This window comes from Solea senegalensis, linkage group LG14 (genome assembly GCF_019176455.1).
Source record: "Solea senegalensis isolate Sse05_10M linkage group LG14, IFAPA_SoseM_1, whole genome shotgun sequence".
NCBI classification, from domain to species: Eukaryota; Metazoa; Chordata; class Actinopteri; order Pleuronectiformes; family Soleidae; genus Solea; species Solea senegalensis.
In genome coordinates, this window is record NC_058034.1 from 17,552,491 (window position 1) to 17,580,157 (window position 27,667).

A 27,667-nucleotide genomic window follows, 5' to 3' on the forward strand; every position below is an offset into this window, starting at 1 on the left:
GTGTCTCAATCCCAACTGTTTTGCAAAGCACATACAGTACCTTGTGTAGAGATGTTTTGGAGAAAGTTGAGGTGGAGAAGGCAGAGTCAGGGAGAGGATCTGAACTGGACTGGACTGGAACGAACCAGACCGGACTGGACTACCCAGTCCCCCACCGTACCAAGCTGTACACTCTGCCTCCCCCTTCTTCCGTTTCTAGGTGGGAACAGAGGGCAGGTAGTAGGACTAATTTGGGGTATTTAGATGGTGACCACTTAGTTCCCATCACATGAGTCATAGTATAAATTATAATGTTTTTTTTATTGAATTGATTCATTTCAAATACATTTTAATTGTGAACTATATACAGTTCCATATCAACACAGTTTTATTTTAAAATTCTGTGAAATACTGTATGCAAATATTGTTATTGCGATATCATGATAAAATATTAAGATTTAAAAACTCACCCACGCTGAGCAGTTTCTTTTTCCCAAACCAGACTAGATGCTCAGTGGCTGCCAGTTTGAGAACCCTGCCATAAATAGACACAAAGACATAGATGAAACTCTAACGTTTCCTTTTTGTTTTGATGTGCTTTAATGTTGTCACACCGGTGACAGACAAATAGAATTCCATTCATGATCACTTGGTTTTACTTTTTAAAAAAAAAAAACCTAACCCTAATAAACTCACAGCCACAGGATGTCTGCAAATGTTCACATCATTAAAAAAACGACACACTGGTTTGAAGAAGGTAAATTATTTTCACCTCATCATATGTTCATCATCAGATTTTTTATTTTATTTTTTCCAAATGCAGTCACTGACACCCTACAGTGCTGCTGGGTCGAACTAATTTTAGACTACAATATGAACACAGCCAGTTAATTTCTAACACCATTGGATGTCACCTCCAGCTGCTGCAACAGCTGACACCCGCACAAAAAGGAACATGTTACCCAAGAGAACATGCAATTTCTGCAAATGACTGCTGAAAGGGCAAACACTCTGATATGGCTAGTTATATTGTGTTACACCAACAGCCTGTTACATCATTTTACTCCTCTGCTTAGACGTTCCATAAAATATGTCTGGGTACATCATACAGATGAAAGAAAAAAAAATAATTTTAGTGCGCCACATTTTAATCTATTTCCCCAATGTGTTTTTGACTTAAATATATTACACTTAATGTCTTCAATAATGAGGATTTATTATTTATCATCACGGTACTTGAGGAACTGTTGTGTAAGGTTTTAAAACTGCTAGCACATAAATCCCCAATATCTCTTAAATCAAAGCCTGGATGATGATAAACTATCTTTGCACTGTGTTTTGTAACAGTACAACTTGCAGCGGTTCTCCTCAATGTGCTGACTAATGTGCTAATAACTGTAGACTCGGAGCTAATTCACTCGCTAAGCCCTCAGCACTCATCAATCTGTGGATATTACTCAAATATCTGAACAAGGATTTGGTTTTTGTATAAAATCTTACCATAGGCCTGGTGGAAACTCACAGTTTCATGTCATTAAGATTAAAATGAATCACATTTGACAGATTTTCTCTCACAAACACGATTGCAGAAAGAGTGATTATCATTATTAAAACACAGCTTTTGTCTCTGTCCTCTCCACAGGAGCTGGAGGTTGGTCTCCTCTGGTCTCAGACAGATACCAGTGGTTGGAGGTGGACCTGGAGAGGCGGACCCAGATCACAGCTGTCGCCACACAAGGACGATACGGCAGCTCTGATTGGCTGACGGTCTATCAGTTGATGTTCAGCGACACGGGACACAACTGGAGGCAACACCGTCAGGAGGACAGCTTAGGGGTAACCAGCAAAAATCACTAACTGAACACTAGTGATATGATATACTGTATGTCGGTTTTGTGCCGTAATGAGCTGAATAGGAAATAATGTCAACTTTTCACTTAAATCTGATGTAAAGCTAGGGTACAAGTACACGTATTGAAGAGCTGGCAATAACCTATGCGCCTAGCCTATGACAAAATGCAAACCATACATACTAACCCCTCCCACAGCACTCTTGTGTTCCACCCTCAAAACACTGGAAATCGTTTTCCATAGTGCCAATTGCAATGTTGACTACACTTTAACTGCCATTTTTCAGTGACTTGCTCGTCAAATTCTCTGTCTCATTAAAATGCCTCTCTGGCTTGTTGTAATGACTCTCACGAATACAATTCACTCAGTGGTGGTCTTTGAAACAGGGGGAAGTTAATTTGAGGCCCAGTTATTTATACATAAATTCTGCAAACAAACAACTAGAACAACAAAAGCGATCATTATGTAAAAACGAAATCCTATTATAGTGTTTTTATTTATTTACAGTGTATATGTACAAGTGAAAATGGTCTATAGCACTGAGCAAATGACACAACGACCAGCTATTTGTAGAGACTTCCCTCGCAAAATCCACATGGGACTGAGACAGAGAAGGCTTCACTGTTGTGTATGTTTCTGCAACACTGTCAATCAAAAACTAGTTCCTCCAATCATCATGCAGAAGCCAAGTGTCCCTTGAATCCCAGAGAAGCTGAGCTTCCTTGGAAGTGACGTTTTTGCCTTCGCATTTGTCCAATCACAGTTGAGCTCACTGTAGTTGAAGCTGAGCTTTAAGTGTTTTGAATGTGGAGGCCGCTACGAGAATAGGAAAATCACATAAGAGGATCCGTTGTCTCTAGTGCGTGTTTATTGAAATGTAAAAACAACACAGAACATGTCTGACTTTGACATTTTAGAGGAAGCTGAGCTTCCATTGCTGTCTCAGAGCAATCACCACTGGTGTCAGTGTGTGCTTGTTTGTTGGTGGAGGCATCTTTCAAAAAACCAGCAGAGCAGTGTCTCTCATGGCCGGCACCGTAGCAAGAGTTGCTAATGTTGCCAAAGTGATGGTGATGTAGTGTCCATCATTTGCTGGAAACGGGAACAACAGACATTTTGTAGAGCTTTGATCGAACCGCGTGATGTTTGAACTGGCGAGAACCTGGACTGCAGTATTTGCAGTGTGTGGTTAGATTGGCTGGTTCGTGCGTTGCCACTTGGGAAGTTGAACATCTCTTATCTTAATGCTGCATGCAGTGCAAGGAATGCAAAGAAATGGACGCTGGGAAAGCGTGACACATTCAACGTGATGTTTCAGTTAAGACCTCCACTGTGTTAATGTGAGCCCAGCATTAGTGACACCACCATTAGCTTTATCACTTTCAAACATTATTATATATTTTAATTGACATGGATACTTTACAGCTCCTGGTTCATTGAAGTTTAAATACATTTAGCCACACTGTCATAATTTACTTGATCTCCGAGGACAAGTACTGCAGCAGCAAGTCTGCTCACCAGGAGCCTTTCACTCCTTATTAAAAATGGATGGAACAATGAGAGGAACCTGGGCAGGGCTGTGTCGACTGCACAGAGCAGCTGTCAAACTGTTTAACCTCGGCTGACAGTGGGCTGTTGCTGTTGCTAGAAAGGCTGCCTCCTGTACAAAAAGAAAAAAAGAGTCACCGCTTTGATTGCTGCACTGGCAAAGGTGTCCATCAACAGTCTCCGAGCGAGTCACCGAGTGAACACTCGCCAGCCAGTCGCTGTGATAAGTGTCAGCTCAGTGTCTAAAATGTAAATGTGAAGTAGAAGCTGAGACACGCATGCTGTGATTTAAAGTACGCTGTAGTGCAGCTGATGTGTGAAGCTCTTCAAATGAGGACCAGGAAGAAAGTCTTTCCCTCAGCACTGTAGCTGCTTCATGACTACACGTGTTCCCCACTGTTTTATTCAACAGCATCTTACACAAGGTTTTTTTTTTCTTTCTTAGTGAAGAGATGCAGCAGCCTCCGTATAGACTGAACAACATCATACATGTTTCAGAAGCAGTCAAGAATCCCCTCTCTTCTCTATGTGAGCGTGCACTTTTTTTTTGTTACAGTATCAGACCCCGAGAGCTGAGAGTTAGAGTCACATTTGACAGGATATAATTTTGTCTTCGTAAAAGGTGCCGATGTTCGAGAGCCTGGAAGTCATCACTAAAAACAGAGAGCAGGGTTGCCAGCCCCAACACGTAGTTAATTTTACACTCAGTGTGAAAAGTAATGATACCAGATCAGTTTTCAGTGTGTTTTTAAAGCTCCATATATTAGTCAGGCCAGCTTAGTTTCTCTGGAGAGGGAGGAGGAGATTTGTCAGCAAAAATAGCTGCATTAGCCAGTCAATGACTCCTTAGCTTACATGCTTTGTCTTTCCCTTTTTTTTTGCTTTCTAGTGTTGGAAAGTGAGGAAATGAAAAATGACCAGTGACTTGATGTGCTCATTAAACAATAGCAATTGCAGGCTACTGTAAAATAGCTCAACGAGCCGCAACATTTCTATTCAACTTACAGATAATACATGCAGAATAAGAGAACAAATGATGTGGATGCAAATGTGTATGCAATCACACTAAATAATGATCCTGATAAATGGCAAAAAAAATGGCAAGACTGCAAATCTTAGTTTTGTTCTTAATCATTGTGTCAGGTTGGGAACCAGTGAATTCAGCGTTTTTAATTTTTTATGTATTTGTCAAGAATAAGTTATCCAATAGGTATAACATGCACAAGAAATACTAATTAATAATATTAATATCATTCCCATGAATTACATTGAGCTGCTGTAGCTGAAGCTGCACGAGGAACAGAGCTAGTGTGATTGAGTTTTATTTTAGGTTGGGAATGAGTTACAAAGATATTCTCAAAGGCCTGGCATTGCATGAAATCATTATTACCGAAGTAAAGATAGAAAGATATATCACAGATTCAAACTTCCGCGATCAATATTAAACACACACGAGACATATGTGACCCACCAAGCTAAAGCAGCAACAAGTTGGCCCAGCACAAACCGAGTAAACAAAGAAAATAGATTTCTTTTACAAAATGAGGGATTTTCTTTCTTTTTTTCAAAACTATGCTAATTGGAGTTTCGAAGAAGCCACTACATGCTTTGTGGGTCTTAAAAGCATAAACTTTGAATCACGTGAATCAATTTCTAGTTTGGGTGTGGTGATATCACATTCCACTGCTTCTTAACGAAGAGAGAGACTTCTGGTCTTGCCGACGCTGATTTCACTTCTGCTATGCTAGCGTTAGCATTTAAGCGAGCGGACTTCATCGTCGCAAACTTTCTCCAGAGCTTATGAAAAACAAACGGCCGAAAAGGCCGAAAGACAAAGAGAATGGCAGGACAAGAGAATAAGTGGTTATTTCTGAGATGACAATGAAGCACCCTGAACCTCTTATCTGATCGGAGGCAATGAAGTCTGCAGGAACACTTTCATAGTCATTGACAACAAGCTACAGCCTCATTTTCATCAAAAAGAGTCGTCCTCCGTTCTGTAAATGTCACAGTGTTACTGTACACATTAACACTACACCTTGCGCTCCGGTCTCAGTGACGACTGTGCTCAGGACTCATGACTTTGTAAACTAGTTTGTAAAAGGATTTACTGTCAGCACACAACAACAACTCACACTCAGAGTCTTTGTCATTTTGTCTCGTCTCTTCTTAATTTAATTCCATTCAATTTAGTAAACTTTATTGGCCTGAATGTCAGGTGAGGCTAATTACGCAAACATCAAGCATAATACACTTCACTTAATACATAATACACTTCAGTAATGAAGTGTATTATCATATTTTAAGAGATGCTTACACAAGTAAAGGAGACACCGCTCTCGTCAGCCGGCTCAGCAGGAAGCAGAGCCAGTGGTTGAGCTTAACGCTCTGCTGCGCGGGCTGGCTGATCCCAAAGCACTGAAGCCGTCACCAAGATCACAATTACTGTATGCAGCACCAGAAAAGCCAATTTCACTTACATGGTCACATCGGTGCACACACACACACACACACACAGGTGTCTGCATGACATTGGAGGACAGAGAAAATGACTTACAGTACCTGCACTTCACTGTCAATCATAACTACTAACCTCAACCTAACCTTACCCTTATAATACCTTAAAATGAGCCTTTGCCTTTTGCCTGATTGACCTTTTACCTTTACTCACACACACTCATAGAGAAATAGAGAGAGAGTTGCTGTGATAAATTGTCAGATTATCATGATAAAGTAAGTGAAAGTTGTAGAAACCAGTTAACTTAAATCTATGGACAGCAAACAACAAACACTTTAAAACACCAAAACATTTCATAGACCTGAGGGCATAACATCTGATATCCATTCTCCAAGCGTGTTTGCACAGTGCATAAACCATAATGATACTGAAGAAAATATTGTCGCTGAATTATTACCAAAGCTCAAAGACAGAGGCAATGTCACACTCTCACAGTATAGAGGATGTGAGAGGCACATACAACCACAAATACAGTTTATTTTTGTTTGTTTTTATTACAGATATACAATATTTAGCTATGTAGCTACAAAAACATCCCGCTGTATTCCCACAGGCAGCTGAATGGGGGAAATAGAAGCCATTAGTCTTTTAAGAGAGGTTTAGTAAGAGAAGACAGAATGGGTTGCAGTGTAATTGATCACAAAAGAGAGAAAGAGAGCGGGCATGTGGGGGGTCTTCAGTGAGAGTGAGACATTATTAGCAGCTTTGAGAATGCAGTTTCAAGATTTATTTATTTCTAAAATCATGTAGTACATTTCTGCATGGATTACATCATATACTACTTTTAAACCTTAGTGCTCATGCTGCACGGATCTGTGCATGGTAAATTGGCGGAATAACACACAACTCCTTATATGGACATCCGGGGGGTGTGTTTGTAGGTCACATATTCAGGCTTTAAAAAAGTCTTCTTGTGTGCTGTTGAGTCAAAGTTATGATTCATTGTATATTGCATTTTTGGTAGTAATATAAAGTAGCGATAATTGTGCAGAGGTCACAAAATTAGAACGTTTTTCCTTTATTTTTTTCATAAAAACAGGCCAAGTGAACTTCGAACTGTGACATATTTCCAAATTTACACAACTTCAATCAGATTTAAACATTTTGAGTAATTTTTACTCAGGTGTGTTTATATTGTTGGTGAGAATGATTATTTTTATCAGATTGTCTAGGTTGTGCTGAAAAAAATTATATAAGACACTCAATATTGCACATTCTTAAAGCCTCTTTATATACTTTTAAACAAAGTAATGAAAGAAATTAAATTGTTGTTTAGTCTCTATAAAGGCTGCAAAACTTCACTCATTACATGGGTTGGCTACAAAAACTTCAAAAAAAGGGAAAAGGAAATCCTGTGTTTTTAAGTTAAAAGGTACTCATGGAACCAATTACTACAAATGCCACTTCCTCAGAAGTGCACACTGCTGCAGGAAACTTGGCGAAACTAACACCCAGTTCTGTTGTTTCAGGCTTTTCCAGGTAACAGCAATGCGGACACGGTGGTCCAGTACAAACTAGAACAGCCTGTCGTTGCTCGTTACCTCCGCCTCATTCCGCTCGACTGGAACCCGACTGGGCGAATTGGACTGAGACTGGAAATATATGGATGTCGATATAGTAAGTCCAATTTTCTGTGGTGCGCTTGTGTACTGGGTCATTTATTATTTTAGAATATTAGGAACAGATTACTGCTTATAATGATCATATTCCCAAATGTAATTTTCAACACAAGTGTCGTCTTTACTGCATTAAGTGTTGCTGGCTGCCGAATGTTTTATTATATCGAAATTAATCCAATTTAAATAATCATCATAATTTGTGTGAATACTTGATACACAAGACAAACCTCTGATGTTGTTAAAACGTGCTTGTTTTATCTTGCACATTAATATAAATTTGGCCTTCAAGACAGTACATTTAATTACTCTCATGAGGATTTGTACGGTCGTTTGTGTTTATGTTTGAACACTGAGGAGCCAAAGGTTTTCCAGCACATTAGAGGCTCACATTCCCTCAAAGAAAACCAACAACAAAATCACTTGTAACTGTATTAGTGTGTATCAGTGACCACAGTTTTATGCACGACGGAAGCATAAGGACATTAAAAAAAGAAAATCAGGTGTTTTATTCACATTCAACATTAAGTGTTACTATAAACAGCCGAAAACACCAACATCATTATTTTACAGTGACACCTCCAAAGGTGCTCAAGCCTGTGAAGACCCATTAATCTAACTGTGACCCTGTGAATCCGTCACATCCACTTGTGATAATATGGACTAAAGCTATACCTCAATCAGAGTTGTTAAACACACATTGTACTCAGGCACAAACCAGTAGATGAAGATTTAACTAACAACACCAGTTTATGCACATTCAAAAGCCCAGAGTTCATGGAGAGAACTGTGTATTTCTTTTCTCTCTTTGCCTCAACCTCATTGAACCAGCAGCAGAATTCAAGTTAGTCACCTTCATTTTCAGTAAAAAAACCTTTTATATTTCCATGAATTTTTATTTCTGCCTGTGATAGTGCGACTGTATTCATCTTAGGGCTAAATGATTTTGAATAAATATCTAATGAAAACTGTGATATTTGTGCAGATGTATGAGAAACGTTCTATTCAGTCTGTAGAATAAGATTTGTATAGATCAAGACAATAATTAATGAAAAATTATATTTTGGCACAATCAGACAATTTATCAGAATTGCAATTGTGTATGTTCATTTTTACTTCTGGTTTCTGAGCGTATCTTTTCCTAATGTCAGTCAACCTGCCCTTCATCTTGCTTCTGTAGCTTCTGACGTGGCGAACTTCGATGGCAGCAGTTTTCTGCTCTTCAGACTGAGCTGGACGGCGATGGAGATGATTTCTCTGAACTTCAAGACCATGAAGAATTCTGGGACCCTCCTTCACGCAGAGGGACCGGGAGATCACAGCCTCACTCTGGTGTTGGAGAAAGGACGACTGCTGCTCTATCACCAACAAGGTACAATATCCTCACTCAATATCAGGATGTAGCCGGAAATATAATAACGTAGCTTCACATAATAATAACAGCAGTGGTGCTTATTTCCTCTCATGTCTCATCAGGGTTTATTTCCTATAACGTTTCATTGTGAAAGTTGTTATTGCTGTTGTCACAGCGATCACGATGATATCTGTTAGCGTCCACACAGATGAAAGCAATTTGTCACAACACCAATACATGACACGATGCATTAACTGTGTTTCCTGTTTGTCGGTGACATTGTCAGAGGCCGATAATTCAGGCATGTGTTTGAAAACTGAGATTGAACTGGACTGCTTTATATTCAGAGAAACTGTTAATATCTGTGTCTTTTCATCTATTTTATGGATACTAAAATACTGCAAGCAAAAGACAACGTAGCAGCAGGAAAACACCAGTAAAGATATGAGTAATTCTCTTTGTTGTTGCTCTTTGCATATGGAGTTACACGGTTCCTTTGTTTTGGAGATCAAGTTTGCATTTTTCTATGAAAACTGCACCTTTCAGAGAATAACAGTGAAATCAAGGCTTATTAGGGACCAGTATAAATGCTGATTCTATAATGTTTCCTCTCATCATACACTGTGCAATAAATTATAACAAGTTCAAGATAAAATGTTGAATATTTTAGCTTTAACGATGGTAGAGATAATGATTGTACAGCTGACGATATACCTCCACAACCTTCTTTTCAGTTACATCTCTTAAAATTATGGACAAGATTTTCTTGCAATATTCTCGTGTCTGTAATACGTGGCATGGTTTATGAGTAAATTAATGGATTTTTAATCTTTCTTTCAAGAAGGTAGCTTCAGAAATACAGATATAAATGGATTTTATCTGTTTTTTATTCTTAACATATTATCAAGGACTACATATATTTCATTTTTGAATAAATGTAGGTTTTTATGTATAATATAAGTAGTGAAGACCAGGCTGAAAATGTCTGTAGGTCCACAGGAACTTTGGATATTTTAATTTAATCATGTTTTGGAAGTTTGTTGGCAGGCTCCCTATCTTTATCTCTGCATTTATCATTCCTGGCTGTGAGTAAATGTCAGCTGAACACCTAAAACAAACCATGCAGTGTAATTAAGCACTCGTTTAAGCTCCATCCTGTCTCTATGTGGACAATTTAATATTCAGCACATTGTTGTTGTAGAGGCAGCTTCAAGTCAGTTGCCGCCCACCTGCTGCTTTGCTTATGCACTTGTCAGAAGTGATTTTTGAAGACGCCATTGATCCAATTTTGAAAAACTCGTGAGTTATGGTTCTTTCTGCTCATGCTGGTGAGCGTCACTACAGTGTTTTCTTCAACAATGATTCACACACAAAGAGAGACTGGTGCACTTCACCATCGCAGCCCAGTGGTTACACTGCGTTGATGATGGACAGTGAAATGTGCTTTTGTAGTTTATTTATTTTTTGTTTTTTGTTTTGCCCACATCTGTAAAGTCTGATACTCCTGCTGTTGTATGGTCACTGCTAGTTTTTTCTGGGAACAGGCGTGAGCATGACATGAAACTGATTTTTGGTGAGTAAAATACAGAATGCATTAGGGCTGCTCGATTATGGAAAAAATAATAATCACAATGATTTGGGTCACAATTTTTTTATTGTAATATTACTATTTGTAGCTGATTCCACCTAAAATTAAACTGCATTCAGTATGATTTAATTATACTTTATATTAGGGATGTCGATACCGATATTGGTCCGAACAATGTTGTGAACAACACATTTTGTGCTGAGTCATTTCAAACACATTGTTCTACAACTGTGTTACACACATTGTTCTCCCAAAAAGAAGAAATAAATAGCCCAAACATGACTTGGCAGAAATGCTTTTGCTGATTTCTAGAAACGCTGTTGAAAATTGAAATGATAAAAAGTGAAATTCTGAATGAACCAGTCAAACACCATTACAACATTAAAAGCATTATTTTCAGAATAAAAGCTCCTCGTTTTGTAATAATCACTTTGTTTCCATTATTTTTGTACTAATTTTCTAATCGTTTGGGGCCATAACCGTATAAGTTTCGATTAATTGCACAGCCAAAGAATGCATCATGTTCCTCGAGCCTCAAATGCTCTTTAAGCAGAAAATAAATCATTAGATTAAGGAGAGGAGAAAGAATACGTCTGACATCTCAGCAGAGTCTGAAAAAACAACCATCAATTCTTAAAAATAATATATTATCCATCACTATCACTTAAAAGCAAGGAAAGCTGGAAAGAGGAAGGGACATCTTTTTACTGTGGAGAAATGTTGAAATGCTCGGGCACTGCCATCATCTCCACTGAGCGCGCATCGTTTCTGCTGATGCAATAGTGAGTTTGACTGTGCAGTGGGCGTGTGACTGTGACAAGACCGCGTGGTAAACGTGGTGCTGCTCTCACCGTGACTGCTTGAGTGTGAGGGAGGAGAGATATTTACTCCTGTTTTCACTTTCTCCTCAATCTGCATATTCTTTCTCATGTTCTCAAATGTATTCTCTTTTAATCTATGATGGATGTAAATTGACATGTGTTAGCAGTGTATTCAGCCGGGCCTGCACAGAATGTGTGTGTGTGTGCGTGAGTGTGTGTGCGTGCGTGTGTCAGTAGGGGGGATTGTTGAACCTGTGTTGTCGAATTGCCAGGCTATCGAGTTATCACCATATGGCAAACCTCTCAATGACTTTGCCATCTGGCTGCTTGAGTTCTTTGCTGCTTTCCTCAAAAACCAAAGCTTTCCTGCTCATTGAGGGGATTTATGTAGTTTTTTTCATAGAAAACACATTTTATTGCCATAAATAAGGCTTTTAAATGAGAACATTTTATCATCTATTATTTACTTTTCCAGACTATTTGTGGTTGATTCGACCTAAAATTACTTATTTCACATTAAGGATGAAGGACGATACCACTTTTTTGTGTCTGATACCAATATTAGTCACTTAAGGGTATTTATGAACGTATGAATCTGTTTACAACACATTTGTGCTGAGTCATGTCAAAGACATAATTCTCCAACTGTGTAACAAATATTTTTCTCCCAAAAGGAAGTAATAAACAGCCCAAACATGGCTCAGTCTGGGCATAGTGACTGATATCCGATCCAATGATTTTGACCAGTATTGGACCGATTCCCAACCCTACTTCATATTTTAATTATATTTTTCAAAGACATGTTTCATTAGGGCCCCACGGTTGGTGTAGTAGTTAGCACTCTTGCCTTTGCAGTAAAAAGGACCCGGGTTCGCGACCCGGTCGGAACAAGGACCTTTCTGCATGGAGTTTGCATGTTCTCCCTGTGTGTTTGGGTTTTCTTCGGGTCCTCCGGCTTCATCCCACGGTCCAAAAACATCCGATATGGGGATTAGGTAAACTGGACACTCTAAATTGACCGTGAGTGTGAGAGTGGATGGTTGTTTGTCCATGTATGTGGCTCTGTGATGGCCTGGCGACCTGTCCAGATTGTGACCCCACCTATCGCCCTATGTCAGCTCAGGTGGAGGATAAAGTGGTAGAAGATGGGTGGATGGATGTTTCATTCATGTATGTCTCTGATACCACTGTGGATCTGCTTTTTTTGCGATTAGTGGAACTAGAGAAACATAGATGATGCATGTCAAGTTTAAAAAGGCTTCATGTGAAAATGTGGAGGAAAAAATATCCCTCACTTCTAGTCTGTTTTTTAATGTAAGATAAATTAAGATTTATGAACTTGAAACTCCCGTGACCCTCATGTGCAGGATAAAGTGGTAGAAGGTGAGTGAGTGAGTGAACTTGAAACTCAGTGTGTTAAACCTAAAACATTTACTTCACCGCTTAAATGTCAGTTGCATTTTCAGCATGTTAAGTAGGAAACCACTGGAGGGGACGTTTGACTTTTTTCTCTTTCTATAATAACATAAATTTAAGGTGCAGGTTGATGATTGTAGTCATTGCACCAGTTTTCATGGCATCGTGATGTGAAGTCGTCTCTCTCACAGCACATGTTACAGTCCATTTTATTGTGACCACACAGATGCACAACTGCACACAATAAATAGTGCTGGACTTCAGTGGGAATACCCCACTAAAGTTTTGGCACATTTCATTATGTGTGAAATGTGGAAAGGTGAGAGAGTGTGACCATCATTACAGGCCTGACCTGTGGTATAATTGTGTGCAGTGGCATGGGACGAAAAACCTGCCACATGCCGACATTTTGGCATTTTCTTGAGGTTGTTTGAGGAATGAGAGCATTATTTTTTGACACTTGAACAGTTGTAATATTGTGGCCATCTATCCATTCCACTCCACACACCCGCTGAATCTTATTTTCCGATTTTTATTCAGATGGAGACGTGCATGTCTCATTAAAGCACACGACTCACTTGTACATAATGTGCTCGACACTTAATGCAACATTTTTGTCCCTCAATTTAAATGTAAAGGAGTAGTCGCCTGCTGCTTTAGAAAGGTTGAATTATGTTACTGCAAAGCCAGCAGTTGCATTATGGTGTTCTTAAACGTTCCAACTAGAGTAAAACAACATTTTGGTTTAACTAAGAATCTAAACCTTCTATATTTAACCCAACCCCGATCCTTCACACTCCTGTCCTCCCAGTGTCACTCCCTCCCCACAGTCCTACAATAATAAAAAAACCCAAACAGAATATTGTCTAATTCCCATAACTTGGGAAGAGTTTGGAAGAATATTAATTCCCTGGTGGCGTTGTCTACTCTCTGTCAGCCACAGAAAAGGTGTCATCTGCAACAGCCATCACTGTGACATCAGCTCCCCGAGTGTCACCTGTCACATCGTCCTGTTAGAAGCAGGCTGATAGTAAAGAAGTCAAAGGACTGTGGGTATAGCCGGGGACAAAAATAAACAGCCCTAAAAGAGCAGAGATTATACTGAGATAAAGCAGCACTGGTGCCAATACTGAAAAGCATCTCTCTCTGTCAGTCACAGTGCTGTAGCTGCATGTTTCTTTTTCTGACTCTCTGTTTTTCTAGCTGCCCCACAGTTTCTCCTACCTGCCTTTTTTTCTTTCCTATATTTCACACCAATTCTGGTCCTGCATCTATTTTTTTTTTTTTTTTAGTGACACTTATTTGCCTTTTTCAATTGCATGCTCTTTATCTTTCTCTCCACGCCCTCTCCCTGGTTTCTACACAGTCATCCTTGCTCTCCCTGGAGTTTACAGTCTGTAGACAGGGGTAATTTAGATCAATAGCTTGCAGCATCCACCCTGAGCCACAGCGTGCTCCTCCACAGTCAGCTGCTGGCTGGAGAGGAGAGGTTAAAGCTGCATATTTAGATGTATTATCTCCCTAGCAGAGTGCAAAAAACATTCTCCGACACTTGTTATGGTTGTTCTTCCCATTTGGCAGCCTGATTCTCTTGGTCCCCAGCTTCTCTGTGGCAGTGACGCATGTTTTCCTCATGGTTAAAATAAGCTGGCTTGGACACAGAGAACCAGAAGGCTAATGAAGGTTAACACCAAGTGTACATATGTAATCTTAAGATTTCACACAACACGCATGTGTCCTTTAGTCCGTGAGAAAATCCCATTAGCATGATGTATGTTTGCAAATGGGGAAAACAGACCAGTGCACTGTGAGTGAGCTGAAAGACAGACAAACAAACACAGCGAGACACATGTGGACGCCCTCTGTCTGCCTGCAGCCATCCAAGCAGTGGAAACAAATTGGCTGCCTCATTAAGATTTATGTCCACCATCCAGAACCGTCTCGTTTCCTCTCCGCTTTACATTTATCAACATGTCAGTTTTCTATAATGAAGCCCACTGCTTCATAATTAAGTCCAATCCTGAACTGTCAACAGGAAGCTGTAATACACGGGAGTAAACACAGTGGGAGTGTGGTTCAAAACCTGGCAACCCTCTCCACTAGGCCATGAGCTGCCCCTTTATATCCCGTTCTATTACTTGTGAATTTCCTCAGTGTGGGATCAGTAAAGTCTAATCTAATCCAATCTAATCCAAATTGGGATGGCATCAGAGAAACGCGTAGAAGAATGTTTCACCATGATCACAAAGGTTTTCTCTAATACCGCAGAGCAACCAAAGCTACAAGCAGATCCTCCTCCAGGCAACTCTTGAAAAGAGATGACTCTCGCCGGACAAAGGCTGCCAGTTGGCAGAGAAAATGAAAGACTATGACTTGTGGTGATTATTGTTGCATTTCCTTACTCCCATTCCACTTAGTCCACAGTGATTTACAATGAGCCGTAGGAGTTTCTGTTGTAAACTGCCTCATAAGAGTTTCAGGCAGCAGCCTCTCTGTTTTTTTGTTTTTTTTCTTCTTTTTTTTTTTAGAGGAGCCTGGAGCAAAGATAGCAAAAGAAGTCTTTCTTGTGCCGCACTCCCCTGCTGTATAATAGGATGCGTACTGCTGAGCCCTTCTGTGCCACAAAAACGAATGGAAATCCATAGTTTTGTAGTTGAAAGATGAATGGAAATGAGTTTTGTCATCCTCTAAAGAGAGAAGATGAGGGAGTTGGCAGAAGGGAAAAAAGGGAAGTGAAATGTTTTAAATAGCGCTTGTTAGTGACTTGACATAACATTATACGAGGAAAGAGAGACGACTTAAAGATCCAAGGCCTCAAAAACCAGTGACGCTGTTAGAACATGGTCACTGCATTAAAAGTCTTACGGCCACAAAGATGCCCCTGGAGTTTGCTTTTATTACAGAAGTCTTAAAAAGATGAAAAATGTATCTACTAATCCTAACCTTCAGCCTCAATAGAAGCATTAAGTCCATCCTTTGGTGGACCTGTCTTATGTTACTGTGTCATAAAACAAAATATATATTTGGTGTCAAAAAACATTTTCATAGCAACAGGGGATAACAATCCTGAAGCCACTGACTTTAGTTTTTAATTTATATACTTTTCCTTAAGCACCAGCATAATGTTTGCATTTTTGTTATTTGCTGAAATTCACTCACAAATATTAGACAGTTTTATCCTGTAAAGACAGCAGTGCCATCATCTGGGTCAACATTTAATGAGCTGACGCCAAAGATCAGAGGAGGATGACCGGACGGGTTTGAGATAAGAGTAACTCAAATAACCACTCCTGACACTTTATTAGGTGTCTGTGTTTACTCAGGCTTTATCAATCACCCGCTCGCTATAGCTGTACACATGATGATGGTTCCACGATTAATGGCCCCTTAATCCTCCTTTCTAAATAACAAAAATAATAATTCAACATACATGACAGCAGGAAGTCCCAACATCCCAGAACCACGTCTTCTTCTCTGCCTGCACCTACAGACTCAACAAATTTGACTTAAAGAACACGCATTACATTCGCTATCCAGTTAATTGGGTGGAGTTGGTTCATTTGAAATCTACCGAATGTCATCGTCATTAACATAACTGTCGTGGGCATCTTAGCACACAGATTCAAGGGGAAGTTAAATCTCCGCGAGGCTGCAGGCGTGGCTGTCGTCATCTTGTCATCAAGTTTCCCTCTCTGCGAGTTTATGTTTTCAAATTCATATTCATTCTTTGTCTTATCCACTGCACTCTGTCAGTCAGTCAGTCAGTCAGTCATCATCTAACCGCTTTATCCTCCACCAGAGGGTCGCGGGGGGTGCTGTGCCAATCTCAGCTACATCGGGCGATATATATATATATATATATATATATATATATATATATATATATACATATATGTATATATATATATATACATATATATGTATATATATATATATATATATATATATATGTTTTTTTGGATCAGACTTTACTGATAGAAGAGGGACAAAGACAGACCCCAGACAGCAGTGTCTTTCTTGCCATGAATATCTTTAGTTTTTTACAGCTTGTTTGGTCATAATCTCAATTCCCCAAAGCTGTGAATTGATTTAGAGGATTATTTTATCACCACATGACGCTGTGACATCCTGAAACAATTATCACAATCTGTCTCCTGATAAGGTCTCTCATTTGCTGTCCTTTGCAAACAGATTTCGAGGCGGAGCGCAGAGCCGTGGTAGCAGGCATAATATGATTAGGGGATATTGCCCAAGGGTCTTTCTGGAAAGACAAAGTATTGGAAATAAGACACCTGTGTTCAGTTTCAACTCCTCAGCTTAAAGACTCGAGCTTGTACTCGTCGGTTCACCATGGACAGCTTAATCATGCAGTTATTGCTTGTTTTCAGTGCAGTGCAGACAAAAGGAACAATCTCTCCTTCTGTTGGAGCTCCTTCTATCAGCCGAACCTCTTCTTTCCTTCTCTCGCAGCACATTACAGGATACGGCTGTGTTGGGTCCCTCATTAATTATGTCCCGCTATCATTTTGCAGCATCATCATTTATCATGCTCTGTCCTGCTCCCCAGCATACAGATATATGCTCTTTCAAATAAGAGCAGTTGACCTCACTGACCCTGCGCCTCTCGTCTGAAATAAAGATGAAAAAGTTCCACTGTTTCCATACAGTAGACACTCAAGCTTTAATCTTCCTTGAGGATTTTTCAGTTAACACACAAAATATGCGTGTCCTTGGTAAAAAAAAAAAAAAAAATGCATTATGGAGGAGAGCGAACACGCTGACCTTGAATGGTTTCAGGTAGTCCACCTCAGAAGAAAAGAAAATTTAAGCTGCTTAACAGGAAATGCACCCGCGAGTAATTCTGCCGGAGTCGATTGCTCTAAGACAGCCAGGGAAGCTCTGCCTTCTCTAAAATGTTGTGAAATAAATAGTTAAATATGTAAATATAAACACGATCTAACTATATGGCGACTTTATTCAGAATCAGCTGTTTATCACAGATCGTCTCATGCTATTTTCCCCTCATTCCCGCAGCGGCACAGTGTATTAAAACAAGTGGAAGCTCGGCTTCAATTGATCTCTATGAGGCAACAAAGGGCAGAATTTATGTATAAATAACTGGGCCTGAAATTAGCTTTCAAAGCCCGGTGACCACCACTGATTTCTGCATAAGCTGGAAGCATAGCTCATCTATCAAATGCAGCATGAAGAACACGGGACTTATTTCTTCTTCTCCTCACCTTCCCCGCAGGTGTGAGCTCATCCTCTGGCGGTCGGCTTCTTGCTGCTCTGGGAAGTCTGCTGGACGACCAGCACTGGCACCATGTGAAGCTGGAGCGCTTCAGTACTCATCTCAACCTCACTGTGAATAAAAACACACAGCAGGTTCACACACCAGCTGAGCTCAACCGCTGGGATATTCACCAGGTGAAAAGCCCACAAAAACACATCTTTTCAAATGATATTCCTTTTAAAATATGAGTGTGACCCCCCCTGTATATTGATTTAAAATGGCCACCAAAAGTTGTAGCTTTGTACCTATAGTACATATATACAGTATGGTCATCAATTGTGACCATGTTTCATATTTTTTCACAATTTCCAGCCTCCTTTTTTGCTGGTCAGGAGTTTTGACTTTTGTGAATGTATATTTAAAGTTTAAAGTAAACTGAATCACTCTTCGATCGTCTGTTGTATAATTCAAGAGAAACACTACAAAGTTTCAAACTTGAGCTTCACGCTGTCAAGCCATGAAGGTTTATTTCTTTTTTTTACTGTGCAGTGTCAGTAAACTTGTTTGAAGGTGGTTCTGACATGGGGGAAAAAAGCTAAGAAGTAATAATTTATGATTTATCCTCGTTGGCGGGTCAGGAATGGTCAAGCAGGCAATCTGTTTCCTGATATCAAAGTAGAAAGAAATAACTTTTAGACAGGAGACTATTGTAGTTACACATATGAGTAGATAAACTCAATAAATCAGCAGCATTTCAGAGCGTGAAAGGCCATTGTTTTATCGTGCTGTGTGTTTCTGTGTGTGCAGCTGAGTGTGGGAGCAGTCCAAGGCCACGGACTCCAAAAACCTGTCTTGTCCAACAGGAATTTCCACGGATGTCTGGAGAACCTGTTCTACAATGACTTCAGTCTCATAAGCCTGGCTAAAAAGAACAACCACCAGGTCACTGCAGTGGTAAGTTCCTCGTCGGAAAAAGGGAGACATGCCATGCAGAGTTCAGGTTTTTAGTCGGGCTTTGGGGCACGTCTATTTGAAAGCACTGTCAAAATGGACGCCAAAGGTTTTTCACCTTTGGCGTGTGGATCTTTGGGCCCACATCCACACGATCAGGGTGACCAAACACTATGACTTCTCGTTTAGGTTAAGGAGGACATTTAGAGTCAATGTGAGTGGTTGACAACAACAGCACCTGGCAAATGGCCACTTTAAATTACCCTGGACCGACAGTCACTTGACATTGTGAGAGTGGCACTTCGCTGACATCGCTCTATCTCTAGCCAAGAGCAATTAAGAGCAATATTTTTAAGCTGATAATACCGAGCCGTTGCCCTTCGCTTGGTTAATTTACTTTAAATGAGTTTCTAAACTTGTTAAATATGACCTGTTGTCTTCCTTTGCCAAACTTCCCCCCAGATGACCTGTTGCATCTCATCTGATTCGATTTAATGATAGAAAAACACAGGATTTTAGAGTTTCCATGGCTGATATTGAGAGACCGCTTTTCATCCTACTCTTTCCTGTCTCAGTGTCATTGTCATCATCATCGTCCATATTATTATCATCACCACTGCCATTACATCCACATTTTAGCATTACAAACGCCCAAAGCAAAAAAACAAGATGAGTAGAATAACAAATCACTGAGGACAAGAGGTAGAGAATGATAATGAGAATAAAAAAAAAAAAAAGGGAGACAAGGGTGATTGATCAAAAATCATCACTTTCTGCTGTTTATTAATTTTCATTTATTTTTTATTGTCGGAGCCTTGGTCAAAGAACGTGACTAAAATGGGAGACAGCAGGGAAAAGAATAGTGATTTATTCACTAAAAACAGAAGCCATGACTGTCATCTGGTATGTCATACGGAGGAGAGACATCATGTATTTTGTATAACGTGGGAATTGCTAATTGCTGATGCTTCTGAAATTTAAATGAAAGAGCAGGTGAATGTGGGTGCAAATGCTCAGTTTAGCTGCTCAGCAAATATCAATATGGTAATTCAAGTGTCCTTTCCGGAGCTGCGGGTGAAACCTCTGTGACATCAAGTTACACCATGTCAGCCTCTGCGACTGATGAATATTCATGTTTTATCATCTCTGTTATAATCATCTCTCTCGCTCTCTCTCTGCCTCTCTTTCTCAGGGCAATGTGACCTTTTCTTGTGCTGAGCCAGTAGCAGTCGCGATGACATTCACCGACTCCCAGAGCTTCCTGCAGTTACCCCCACTGACACCGTGGTCATCTGGGGTTGTCGCTGTGGCACTGCAGTTCAGGACGTGGAACAAAGCCGGGCTGCTCTTGACTTTTGAACTCCCTCAGCTGGAAGGCACAGCGTGGTTGTACCTAAGTGAGGCCAGACTTCGGCTACAGATCAATAAAGCAGACAGGGCCATCCTGGAGCTCAGTGCAGGTACGTAGGTCTCACTATAATCTCAGTGTAGACTTCTGCATCATACTGTATGTCCTCATTTGGAAAGAATCTCTTTGCTGGTGTGAATGTAAGTGTGAATGATTGTTTGTGACCATTTGACGTGGTGACGCTCACATTATCAGGCTGAAGTGACTCGTATGTGACTCAGATCTGATATCTCCAGGACGGTGAGGACCCAAACATCCAATTGCCAATTAGGATTTTCATATCAGATGTGTTACTTCAGCATGTGGCGGTAGATCAGATATAGGTCAGATGTGTGGGCCATGCGACATGGATGAGAACGGGCATGTTGTTGTTGTCTTCAGGTGGCACAGATAGCATTGAGCGCTGACGTCAGCAAATCAAACATCAGTGGAGTTGAGTGTTGTCCTTAATTTGCTTGGACAGCTTCTGAATTTCTCCCTGTGGGTGACAAGTGGTCTCACAAACATGACGTTTTCTCTTGTTGTTGATAGACGAGGTTTTAGTGTGCATGTGCACTGTTTGCAGGGTGAGTCATTAAGTGTGATCAAATGTGATCTGATTTGTAGCGTAGTGTCATCAAATTGAATTTTGAAAGCAACCGTATCAAACTGAACTAATGACTAATGTTCCTCGTGACCAATGCCTCATGACAACTCTTTAAGGATTGATGGTAGGTAATGAATCATTTCTTTAGTGGTTGTCTTCTTTGTGGGCCAAAGCAAGACAGACAGATGGATGGATGAATGAATGTCGAAAATGGCAAATTGTTAAAATAGAAATGAACTAATGAACTGTTGTTTTTATTGGAAATGTTTTCAAAAAAGGAAACTTACAACGGAGAAATGCCAGCTAACAGGAGTCTGATTTTAGGTTCAGGTCTGAGTGACGGTCAGTGGCATTCAGTGGAGATGACCTCGAGACACGATTGTCTCAGCATCTCCGTGGACAAAGACGAAGGAGCGACATCTCACAGCAGCGTCCCTCTCTCTCTAACCACCGATTGTCAACTCTTCTTTGGTGGTAAGTGAAATTGAACAGCTCAGGAAAGATTTGTGACTATTCAAATGAAAGCCTTTTCTTTTGTATAAATTATGGATGTTTCATATATTGTCCATAAAACATTTTCGCCGTGAGGATGGGAAAACTGCTCACATGGACATTTAGGAGTGGTTAAAATTCATGGATGTACCCAGGTAATAATCATCATCTCCAGATCTCCCTTGGATGTTTAGTGTCCCACAGAGAGGGATGAAGTCGTAAAGCTGCTCTAAGTCTCTCCCTCCTCCTTTCTCGTCTCCTCTCTTTTTCTTTGATGTTTTCCCCCCTTTAATGGTCTTTCTGCGCTCACTTCTCGTTCCTTCCCTTTGCCTGCACTCCTCGCTCTCTCTCCGGTCACCTTCACTTTTAATGTTTCCTCTGCTCCCTCCCTCTTTTATTTGCAGGGCTTGTATATTTTTCTCCCTTCAAGTCACGTTTTTGTGCACTCTCATACAATTCCACGCTGCAGACATACTCATTCATACTGTACACTCACCTCGTTGTCTGTTAATCAGGGTAAATTTGATGACAGGGTTTCTCAATCCTGGTCCTGGGGACCCACAATCAGGTGTGTTGGAGCAGGGAAACATCTAAAATGAGTCAACGCATCCTTGTGTTACTGCTGTTTTTGAAGGACCAACAGCATATTAAGCATGGGGTGTCCCATGAGTATGTTCCCATTTTGTTTATACAGCGGCCTCTTTTTATGAATGCTAAACAGCGGAACCTAAAGGGCTACCAGTTCCTGAAACACTCCACAGTTTGATGAACGAGAACACTTAATGTGAGTTTCGCTATCATAATGAATAAAAAAAAAACAAGTTCCTTCATGCGTCATTGTCTCTGCCAAAAAGGAAGAATTCATCCAAAATCGTCTTTTGAGCGCCTTAAATTCAAAGTGACAATAAACAGTCTTCCTCTGCTGGGTGGTGTTGAATTGTGTGGCTGAGTGTAATTAGAGCAGTGCAGAGCCTGGAGCAGGACCGCTGTGTTTGAACACACGATGCGTCCGACCACGATCAACCTCAATAGCAAGTGTCTTATTTATACTTACAGTATACATAAACTTTACATTCAACGTGCTCCACCTACAGTTTCGGAGTACATATTTTTACGACACCAGCGTAAACCGTCCATTGTTTACCACTTTATACTCACTGTTGTGAAAACCCCAGTCGCGTGCATTCGTTTTCAAAGTTCTTGCTTCCTCTGACAACGTATTTTTCTCTGCTTCTTTTTTGCTGGCTCTGCCATGATGAACTTCTAAAATAATCCTATCACTGCCATGATCTTATAGCCAGTACCTGGCTCGGGTGCGGGTGTGTAGAAGCACAAGACCTGAGACTTCTCTTGATTAGCAGTGCTGATCTTGCAAGGCTGGTTTTCCACGAACAGATGTTAGCGGGAGTGGAGACGGCCTCCGATCTCCCTGCACCAAGACATTTAAACAACGCAGTGACTCAGAATCTGTGCTTTAACATGAGCTCTAAATGCTGTAAAATCACCTGTAAAGGCTGATACTCAAATTCTAGCCAGGCCAGTTAAAAAAAAAAAGGAAGATAATACATTGATGTTGCTCTATCACAGATGAAATTCCCTGTTTTGCCTGGTAAAATGACATTCACTACAGCTAGCTCAACATTATTGGTGAAAATCCAAAGTGAGGCAACTCTCATTGCTCTTTCTCTACAGATGGTATCAGTGCTGTTGATGTGGGGCTTTTATGAACTGGGGGAACAGGAAGTATACTCAAAAAAAAAGCTGGATATTTGAGTCGAAGCTCTGAAAAGTAACCTGCTTTTTGGTTGACAAGTGGCAGTTCAGACTTTTCCAACTTTACTGGCATTAGTTTTTCCACCTTTGCCTGTGATGAGAAATATTCAGTGTTGTTCACAGACAGGAAGGATTTCACACTCAGTACACACACACACACACACTCTTTTAACACCAGCACGTGTGAGCTTAAATATTTTATGGTTAAATTAATAAAGTTGTCATACTTTCCTACATGAGCTCAGCAGAGAAAGTTTAACAAGTACAACAAGATACTTAGGCATGTATTAAATAAAGGATCTTACTGAGTCTACCTTTTTACAAGTTTTACACTTTCTATAACAATTATTGTATATTTAAATTAAAGAGAGAACAAAATGGGACAATAACAAAAATATGAAAGCCATTTTATATGACAATAACTTTTCTGACATACTATACTTCAGGGTGAAATCATTTTAGTCTGCCTCATGATATATATGCTGCCCTCTATTAGGATCTTTTCATTTCATCCTGACAAATGATACAAATAAAACTGCATATTGCATACATTTACTGTATGTCCCCTCCTCAGGTTGTCCTGCTCCTCAGCGGAGCGGTCAGGAGTGTAGAAACCCTTTCACCGTGTTCCAGGGCTGCATGCGTCTGTTGACTCTGGATGACCAAACCGTGGACCTGATTAAGGTGCAGCAAAGACTGCTGGGAAACTACAGCCACCTGCAGATCGATATGTGTGGCATCATTGACAGGTAAGTCTTCAACGTCACTGCCGTTACCATCAAACCTGCACATCCAGCATGAGTGTTTCCCCCTCTCTATAATGCTCAACACAACGTCCAGATGGAATATTTCATTTCAGAGACCGAAGTGATTTCTTTTGAAATGTCAAGACAAAAAAGTGAACTAAGTAGATTAATTAGACTTTTGGCATGTGTCACTCTTAAAGTCTCAAAACAACAAACTTAAACACCAGAGAATTGTGATTCAAGGCATACAGTACATCTCGCCATATTGTCAGCAAATGTCATTTCAAAAGCACAGGTTTTAAAATTAATTGCTCCTGATGACTACTACTGTCTGTCTGTGCAGCCAAAGCCCTCAAGCCACAGAGCTCCTGTGTTTCCCTGAAAGTTTCACAAAAACAGTATGTTTTCTTGCTCCCACACAGAGGACAATATACTACTTTCCTGGGCCGGTGCTGTAAATATCAGCTCATACAATGAAGCCGCAGGTGAAACACAAAGTGGAAATGCACGCAGACAAATGCACAATTTAGTCCTGTTAACTCCCGTAACATGACTGCTGTGCTTAGCTATTAAAATAAAACAGATATCAGGCATTTTCCTGGTTACAAATAAAACAGGACAGGCATGTATCAGCACTTTGCTGATTCTACGTGACTGAATAAAGTACATCTACTTTTGCGGGGGTCAATAGAGTCAAATATCGCAATATTATGCGTGGTGATATTATCGCTTTTGAGACACCAAGTATCCATTTTTTTAACCGATGTTACAAATAACACCAAATTTAAGTGCTGTTGTGTGAGTTTATTGCAATATATTATTTCACAATATCATGGTCATATCATATCGTGCTGTTTCTGGCGATGAACTACTATTAAAAATAATTATTACTGCTACTACAAATTTTGTGAGAAAATGTTGTCATATTGTCAAAAACATTATTATTATTTTTTTTAATACATTGGCTGAACAGAAGCAAGGGTTTTGGAAACTTGATGCTGGCTCTCTGCAGGGTCTGCAGTCTTGCAGGCTACTGTATAATACATGTGTCTTTGTGAACCTTAAGATGTAATATAGATTATTTACAGGGTTCCCACGGGTCCAGGAAGTTCTTTAAAGTTTGTAAATTTGAGTTCACAAGAGTTCAAGGCCCTTTAAAGAAATGGGTCATTGAATGTGCTTGAATTTTCTGCAGCAGAGAAGTTAAGATGATATATAGGTAAATTACGATGTCACCTACTGTTTCATGCCTTGTGTTGCCAGATGTACATAGACTAGGCCTAAGCTGAACAAACAGTGTTGTGGACACTGTCCACTGTCTTTCCGCTGTTGATGTGATTCCATGCAGAACAATGAGTGAGTAACGTTAAGCAAAGACAATTGGTAAAGACTGACCTGCCTAAGATCCCAAGAAGAAGAATCACTTGTCCAGATGCAAAGTGGACGCCATGGGCGAAGTGGCTCTTATAAATCCCATCTTAAGCTGTGTTAGCCCTTGAATCTGAGGCAATTAGTCCTGGAAAGTCCTTGAATTTGATGTCAAACAGGGAACCCTGTATTCAGTCGACTAACGTTTTCGTTTTTACACGGCTTTCATGAATACTTGTTTCTGATCAGTCAATTATGACATTCTGATTTCTGTATAACAGCACATAGGGATACATTAGAAACCATGAGAACGAACATATTTTGACGTCATCTACATCATCTTAAAGACCTTTGCACATCAGCATTGATGTGAATTAACAGCATGAAATCGCTGGAAAGTGAATTATTATGCAGCGTCATATTAAACATGACACTTATGAATTCTAAGCATCAGATTTCATTGAGCGGAGGCTGGGGACAGATTAAAGTGTGGTTGAGGTTACTTTCCTCACAAGATTGTTTCTTGTGCAGTCAAAGCATCTTCAGCAGAGACAAAAGCATCCCAGAGGATCAGGAGCGTGTGCTTCACCTCCGCCTGGTGCTGACGAGGGACTTTGAGTGAAGGATTTAAACTTTAATTTAAATTGTGCTATTTTTCTTTTTTATTAATTTATTTAGCTGTTGTAATTATTTTTCAGGAAAATCCTCTGAGGAGCTATTTGGGTAATTTGTTTTAATCTTTTTAAATTGTCACTTCAGTGCTTTTGGCACTCGGTTTAAATAATATGTCTACAAGTATTTAATTGAAATAATGTTTAAAAGAGTCACTGCTTCATTGTCAAAGTCTCTTTTAACTGACCTTCACAAAGTGCTGGGTTGTTTTTTGTGGAATGTTTGTGGGGATTTGCACTAAAGAGGTTTTAGAAATTTCAAAAACCTTTACCCTGTCTTGTGTTTTTTAACAATTTGCTCATGAAATATTACGCAAGTCTGATCACATCCAACACAAAACCTGACAAAATGATTTGTCATTTTGAGGAATACACTTTGTCTGTGTCTTGTGGAATATACAAAAAAAAAACCAAAAAAAACAGCTCAATAGTCTGGCAGGAGAAAGATGTAGACTTTTCTCTATGATCTGACAAGCACTTTGTTTTGAAGCATACTGACATCTTAAGTACAAACTAGACTGTCTCTGAACTTACAACTTCCTCTCACTTCCCTGACCCCCCCTCTCTCTCTCTCTCTCTCTCTCTCTCTCTCTCTCTCTTTGTGTTTGGAAGTGAGATAGATGAAGATGTCAGAAACCAGTATTTCTGACCTCTTTGCTTCTGTCGGGATTCTGACAACTTAATAACAACACCCTGTCAAAGCACTCTCCCGCCGCTGTAAATCATCTGTTTCAAAGTTTAATGTGTTCAGAGATGGTCTTCTGCATACCTTGTTTTTAATGAGCCAAATTATTTTCTGCTGCCTTTCTATCATTTCAAACCGGTCTGGTCATTCTCCTCTGACCTCTGGCGTCAACACGGCTTTTTTTTACTCAGGTAACTGAAGCTTACTGGATATATTCTGTTCTTCAGACTATTCTCACGTAAAATCTAGCGATGGTTTAATATTTAAGTCGATCAGCAGTTTCTGAAACACTCAGACACACTACAACCAATTCAATCATCTCTGTTCTAATGCTCAATTTGATCATCTTTAGTTTGTTATGCATTGCTGCCATGTAATACACTCTATATTAAAGGAATTCTTCACCGATTTGCATTTAGCTATAGAATAGGGGTAGTCATATCAACATTCTTTTCTTTGTTATGTTCCCACCTGTGACACTTGGTCTTAAGCCTTGAAACTGCAACGCTAATTTTTAGACCCACTTGTAGGGGGACGGGACGTCATTCCCAGAATGTAAACAGTGTCTGCCAACAGTTACGCTAACAGGACCAAATCGGTCAAGTATTCCTTTAAGGCCCGGGTATACTTCTACGCACATGCCGCTCGTTGCATTGAGCGTCTTTGCGTGTTGCATTGCACGGACCCTGGTATACTAGTACGTCAGGGTCCTGTAGTATCCCACTTCACAGATACTACAGGACCCAAGTCTGGACAGTACAAGTCTGGACGCAGGGAATAGGGTGCATTCCTACCAAAGAAGAAGAGAACGATGCTGCAGCTCCCTCGGACACATCTGGTTCGAGTGGCTCACAGCTGAAAGGCCCGTTGGGCAGTAGAGTCGAGGGTCGCCAGGTCAATGCTGGGATGGCTATCCTTGGCGAGTAATTATTCTGTTGTTGAACTGTTTGGTGCTGCGGGGCTTAATACTCCACCACTCCAGTTCCAGGGCCTTTAGACTCTACACTCTAATTTCCCAGTTTGGGATCAATAAAGTAAATCTATTCTATTCTATTCTATTCTA

General features: G+C 40.1%; 1 protein-coding gene across 1 annotated transcript in view; it reads left to right on the top strand.

Moving 5' to 3' along the window:
• Positions 1-27,667, top strand: part of LOC122781103 (contactin-associated protein-like 5) — a 95,594-nt gene that overhangs the window by 34,490 nt on the left and 33,437 nt on the right. Inside the window, exons 3-10 of the mRNA XM_044044611.1 lie at positions 1,622-1,815; positions 7,366-7,513; positions 8,693-8,884; positions 17,943-18,118; positions 18,732-18,878; positions 20,068-20,335; positions 21,194-21,343; positions 23,709-23,883. Coding sequence (XP_043900546.1) covers positions 1,759-1,815; positions 7,366-7,513; positions 8,693-8,884; positions 17,943-18,118; positions 18,732-18,878; positions 20,068-20,335; positions 21,194-21,343; positions 23,709-23,883 — 1,313 coding nt within the window. The 5' untranslated portion in view covers positions 1,622-1,758. The remainder of the gene's footprint in view (positions 1-1,621; positions 1,816-7,365; positions 7,514-8,692; positions 8,885-17,942; positions 18,119-18,731; positions 18,879-20,067; positions 20,336-21,193; positions 21,344-23,708; positions 23,884-27,667) is intronic.